Genomic DNA, 6694 nt, shown 5'->3' on the forward strand with positions numbered 1-6694 from the left:
TTTTTATTTTGTATAATTTTTTTTTTTTTTTTTTTTTTTTTTTAAAAATGCGCATATTAAAATTAAAAAAAAAAAAAAAAAAAAAGAAACAAAAAACAAATGTTATTATACTGGTTTTTTCGATTGAAATTCTGTAAAATTTTTAATTATGTTAAAATATTTTTTTTAAAATATATCTTATATAATATATAATTTGTGATATGCTGAAATGATATATAAATATATATAAATATAAGTATAAATATATAATTGTATATTTATGTATTTATTAAAAATTAATTTGATAGAATATGTACATGATAACATAATATGAAAAATTATTAGTATGTCATAATAAATATAATATATATATATATATATATATATAATATTATATATAATATAAATTAAATAAACTGCAATATTAATCTTTTAATGTTAAATTATAAAATAATATGACCATAAATATAATACGATAGTATTTAAAAGAAAAATAAAAAGAATGTTTTTGAAATATAATATTATATATATATATTATATATATTATATATCTTTTAATAATTAATATTATGTATATTAAAAAGTAGATATATGATTATACGCAAATGAATAATAGTAATAGTAATAATAATAGTAATAATAATAATAATAATAATAATAGTAATAATAGTAATAATAATAATAACTTCTTTTCAGGTAAAGCAAATGCTTTATCAGGTTACCAAAATAAAATCTTAAATATCAAAAGTAATAATAATAATGCTCACCATTTTGTAAATAAAAATGTTCCGACTTATTCTCCCTCCAATATTATTATGGCAAATAAGAAAGGCGGAAATTTTAATAACACATCAGGAAATATAATCAATAGATATAATGTAGAAAATAATAATCATCGGATTTCTTATCATCCTAGTAACAATAATACTAGGAATAGTGTTAATTTTTTAAATAAAAATGTATTATATGGTAATAACAATAATAATAATAATATAAATATAACAAGCATTAGTAATAATAATAATAAGGCACCCATTTCGTCTAATCAGCATCCATATCAACAAAAACAATCACATCATCTTAATAATAGTATTAATTATAATGAATATATGGATGAAAAAAATATGAATACTTCTCAAAGTATATATAAAAATATGACGATACAAAGAAATTCACAACAATTTAATACATCCGATTTTGTTAATAATATAAATATTATGAACGCATCAAGTATCAATGAACATAACAATATATACAAAGGTAATAGTTTAAATATTATAAATAATGCACATATTATATCTAATAATATGAATATACAAACGAACCGAAATAGTAATATATCTTTTCCAAAAAATATGAATGCAAATATAGGAGGGTTAAAAAATTCAAACCGTAATTTAAATAAGATAGAAATGAATTACAACACATTAAACAATAATATGAATAGTATAAATAAAAATACAAATATTACTAATGTTGGAATATTAAATATTCCAATGAAAAATAATCCTATGAATCTTAATATTAATCAAAACAATTATAATACGGATTTTTATTTAAATGAAAATAAAGTAAATTCGAAAAACAAAGAAAATAATAATAACCATATAAATATTGAAAAAATGAATTATATTAAATCAAATGTATATCTAGATAATACATTAGTTCAAGTAAATTCAAATAATAATTATAATATGGATAAGAATATTTTGAATAATAATAATAATAATAATAATAATAATACATATATAAATGATAAAAAGAATTCAACTGTAAATAATAATATGGATAATAATTTCGTTCCTGGTGTTATGTCTTCTATCAATATACCATATGATATAAAAAAGAGAAAGAAAAAGGAAAGAAAAAAAAATGAAAATTTATATAATAATATAAATAAAAGTAGTATTAATACAGAAGAAGAACATAATAATAATAATAATAGTAATAATATTATAGATGTTGCAAACCAAAATAGTGAACTCTTTTTACAAAATAACAATCAATATGGTAATATTATAAATATACAAAATAATAATTTAAGTCATGATATGAATAATTATTCTATTAACAATTCTACAACATCAGATATTATAGGTATTGTAGAATTATATAAAAATTCGTTAAGTAGTAAAGCAGTAAACAAGAAAAAGTCCAAATTAATTAAAGACGTTATAGACGATAATAAAAAAAGAAATAAAAAAGAAAAAAAAAAAAACATTCAAAATAATGAATCCATATTAAATGATATGAATAAAAATAAAAATGTTGAATTATTAAATGAACCACAAATATTTGATAAGAAAAATTATGATAAAAATTATGATAAAAATAATGAGATACATAATAATATTTATAATATTAATAATAATAATTTAATTCATAACAAAAATAATATGAGTAACGACCATACAAACATTAAAGAAGCAAATAATAACAATGATAAAAGATCTGAACATTCAGAAAAAAATAAAGACGTACGTAATTATTATTATGCTAATAATTATCAATGTATAACGGATGAAAAAAATAATAAGCAATATATTTTATGGAATAATAGAACTATAGACGTAACATTTGTATGGTTATTTATAACTAAAGAGTTTAATGAAAATAGAAAGAAATATACAGCTTTTTTGCCTTATCTAAAACATTTCTATCCAAAGAGATTAAAGGATTTAATTGAGCAATTAGAAAAATATTCACTTTTGAAATTTAATTATATTATGAATAGCTCCTACCACATGCAGGAGGAATATAACAAGAATAAAGAACCCAGCAACATCGATAATAATGATAATAATAATAAAAATAATAATGATAATAATAATAAAAATAATGATGATAATAATAATAAAAATAATGATGGTAATAATAATAAAAATAATGATGGTAATAATAATAAAAATAATGATGGTAATAATAATAAAAATAATGATGGTAATAATAATAAAAATAATGATGGTAATAATAATAATAATAATAATATGAACTCTAACGATAAAGATGTTCCAATTAATGATATGTTACTTTCAGATAAATCTACATTAAATGCAAATAAACAAATAGATAATACTCTTATTAATAATATAAATAGCGGTTTTAATAATATTATAAAAAACATGAGTATTGATGATAATACTATAAGAAGCATTATGAACAATATGGAAAATATTACAAAGGGGAAAAAGAAAGGAAGAAAAAAAAAACAAACAATAGAAAATAATGGTGATAACATTAAAGAAGATATAAAGAGTGGTAAAAAGGACAAGAAAAAGGATAATATTAATGATAATAATAATAATAATAATAATAATGATAACAATAATAATAATATTAACAATAATAATAACAACAATAATGATAATCATAACAATAATAATAATAATAACAATAATGATAATAAAAATAATCAGGGTGATTCAAAAAATGAACAAGAAAAGAAAAAAAAAACTAGACAATATAGAAAGAAAAGTAAAATAACAAACGATGATAATAATGAGAAGATAAATAAAGATAATATAAATTCCAACAATCCAAAAAATGATTTAAAAAACAATGAAATTGTATGTAGTGAAGAGAAAAATAGGAAAGAGGATAACATTCCTAATGATACACATTATAAAGAAAAAAGAAGAAATACTTTTAATTTATTTAACTTAGATGAAGGTACTATAAACATGGATCTATTCAATTTGTCGTTGTTAGAAAATGATGATGCCTTAAATAAAAAGGAAAATGATATTGTATCAAAATCGAATATACCTTCCTCCTTTTCATCACCCCCTAAAGAAACTAATAATAAAAATGACATAGGCAAAGAACAAAGTGACAAACATAATAATGTTGAAGAGTTTCAGAATTTAAGTATGAACAAAGAAAAATCAAAAGATTTGTATTTTAATAAGAATGATATCCATAATAATGATAATAAAGATAAAATGATAAATGAAACAAACTCAGTAACATTTATGCAGAACCTAAAGGAAACGTTTTATGAAAAGACAAAAGCAATGTTTTCTAATTTATTACCCGATACAAAAAAAAGTAAAGATGACGAATTAAATAATGAGGTAGATCAAAATTGTGTAAAAACATCAAGTGGCATATTAAATAAGGAAGAAGATAATAAAAAGGAATACCATGAAAAACATTTTGATGATAACACAAATGAACAAAAAAAAAATGTGGACAATGGGGAAAATAACGAAATGACTGCAGAACCAGGAAGAAAAAAGAGAAAAAAGGATGTGCTAGAAAGGAAAAAAAAAAATCTAAATAAAGAAATTATAAAGAGTGAAAAACGAATACGAAAATATAGGACTAAAAAAATGTTATTGAAGGAGGCTATGGAAAATGGTATATCCAACAATATTGTTGAAAATAATATAACAGCTAATAATAATAAAAATAATGATAATAATAAAAATAATGATAATAATAAAAATAATGATAATAATAGAAATAATGATAATAATAAAAATAATGATAATAATAAAAATAATGATAATAATATTAATAATAATAATAATAATAATAATGATGATATGTTTTCTAATTCGTATGATAATTCATATATTAAGGAAAATAAATATAATAAGAAATTGTGCTTCCCACAAAATAATTTATTAAGTGATTTCAGGAGCGAACCAATATTAATACAACAAGATAAAAGAAAAATAATAAAAATAAATACCATAAATAAAATAAAAAGAAAATATAAGAAATTCCGTTTCTGTATAAATAAAGTTTTTAAAAAAAAAAGTATAAATGATATTATTGCATTAAATGAAAACATACATAAAAATAGAGATTTATTAACTCTATTTAAAAAGAAAGATCTTACTAATTTAAAGAAAAAAAATTTCTCTTTTTTTATGGATACATTAAAACTTGAAAAAATTGATATGCTAATAATGAAGAGAATACAAATGTGTTTAGAAAAAATCAAAAATACTCTCCTTCTTACATGTACAATTAATAATGTTCAAGAAATTGTGAACATTTTGAAAAAGGCTTTTGAAAAGAGGTTATATTTAATGTGGCCTCTAATTGAATTTTCTAATAAATATAGACTAGATCAGTATTTTCATTTACTTGGTAAAAATAAAAATCATATCAACTCGTCTTTTAAGGATACAAAGCTTTTCGTTCATCAGGTAAAATATATAAATAAATATAAATATATATATATATATATATATATATATATATATATATATAAATATATGTGTTTATTTTATTTTTTTAGAATATAAGCTCATTAATCCTATATTTTAATCAACGATCTATGGACGACAAATGGGTAATGAATAATATGTGAATATACATAAAGGAGTGAATGTGTATATATTTCTTTTTTATATACAGTCTCTTGATTGTACAATATATTTATTATATATATATATATATATATATATATTTATTTATTTGTTGTATAATTAAAAATTTGAAGGTCGAATATTTGAAAAGTCAAATGAAACCAAAACGTCGGAGGAGGAAAACAAAAATGAAGGAACAATTTTTGGAAGACAAACCAATAGATGTAATAACAAAAAATAAAAATAGAATGAAAAAGAATATATGTGAATATATTTTTATATTATTATATTTATTTTTTTCTTTATTATTGTAGTACTTGAATAGTATGAATAGTCAGCATTCGAACAATTTTATTGGTGAAAATTTTAGCGAAATGGAGACTGTGGAATCTAAGGCCAACGAATACGCATTTGTAATTTTGGAAAATGAAAAAATGGAAAAATTGAAAAATTGAAAAATTGAAAAATTGAAAAATTGAAAAATTGAAAAATTGAAAAATTGAAAAATTGAAAAATTGAAAAATTGAAAAATATATAAGTGCATATATATATTTATACATATAATTTCATATATATATATATATATATATATATATATGTATATTTTTTCTATGGAATAATATATAGGTTGGTTATAATCAAAAGAGGTTGTTAACCCAAATAACACCATATGATTATAGAGTTGTTTTAAATTCCAATATTTGTAATAAATTTTTTACCCCGAATTGGAGGTATATAAAATAAATATTTATTTAACACAAAAAAAAAAATAAAAATAAAAACAATACATATATACAAAAATATATATATATATATATATTTATATTTATTTATGTTTTATATTAAATTTATATATTAACTTTTTGCTGTTTTAATTATTACATTATAAGTACAAGAATAAATACACACGCTTGTTCGCATTAACACTCATTTAAAGTTTTACTTATTTGTTCATACTGTTTTTTTTTTTTTTTTTTTTTTTTTTTTTTTTTAAGAGAGCAACAAAGCATTTTTATAGACAATCTTCATTTCGATATGGTACCCGACACAGACGAAATAAAAAAACACTTTGAAAATGTGTACATCAGATATATGGAATATGATGAGGAGAAATTAAGAAGCAAATCAGAGACTAAATCGAAAGGGCACAAAATAAAAGATAAAAAATATAAAATGTTATTTAAAAAAAAAGAAGGAAAAGGTAAGCCTGGAAGGAAAAAAAAAATAAAATTGGAAATTGAAAATGTGTCTAACGAAATAAAAATTAAAAAACCAAGAAAAAAATATGAAAGAGTGAAACCAAGAAAAAGTAAAAATGTTATTATGCATGAAGAAAAAAGTGGAAATTCTGAGAAGCAAATAAATAATGTATTAAATGTTACAAATATTGAAAA

General features: G+C 19.1%; 1 protein-coding gene across 1 annotated transcript; it reads left to right on the top strand.

The window, feature by feature from the left end:
• Positions 1 to 584: 584 nt before the first annotated feature.
• On the top strand, positions 585 to 6694 carry PRSY57_1360100 (hypothetical protein; the record flags this gene model as incomplete). Its single annotated transcript, XM_012909522.2, has 6 exons — positions 585 to 5138; positions 5231 to 5284; positions 5435 to 5524; positions 5615 to 5713; positions 5928 to 6031; positions 6296 to 6694. Coding segments are annotated over 6 exons (5300 nt in total), but the record flags the coding sequence as incomplete, so codon positions are not given.

Source organism: Plasmodium reichenowi, chromosome 13, assembly GCF_001601855.1.
Source record: "Plasmodium reichenowi strain SY57 chromosome 13, whole genome shotgun sequence".
In the NCBI taxonomy this organism is placed as follows: Eukaryota; Apicomplexa; class Aconoidasida; order Haemosporida; family Plasmodiidae; genus Plasmodium; species Plasmodium reichenowi.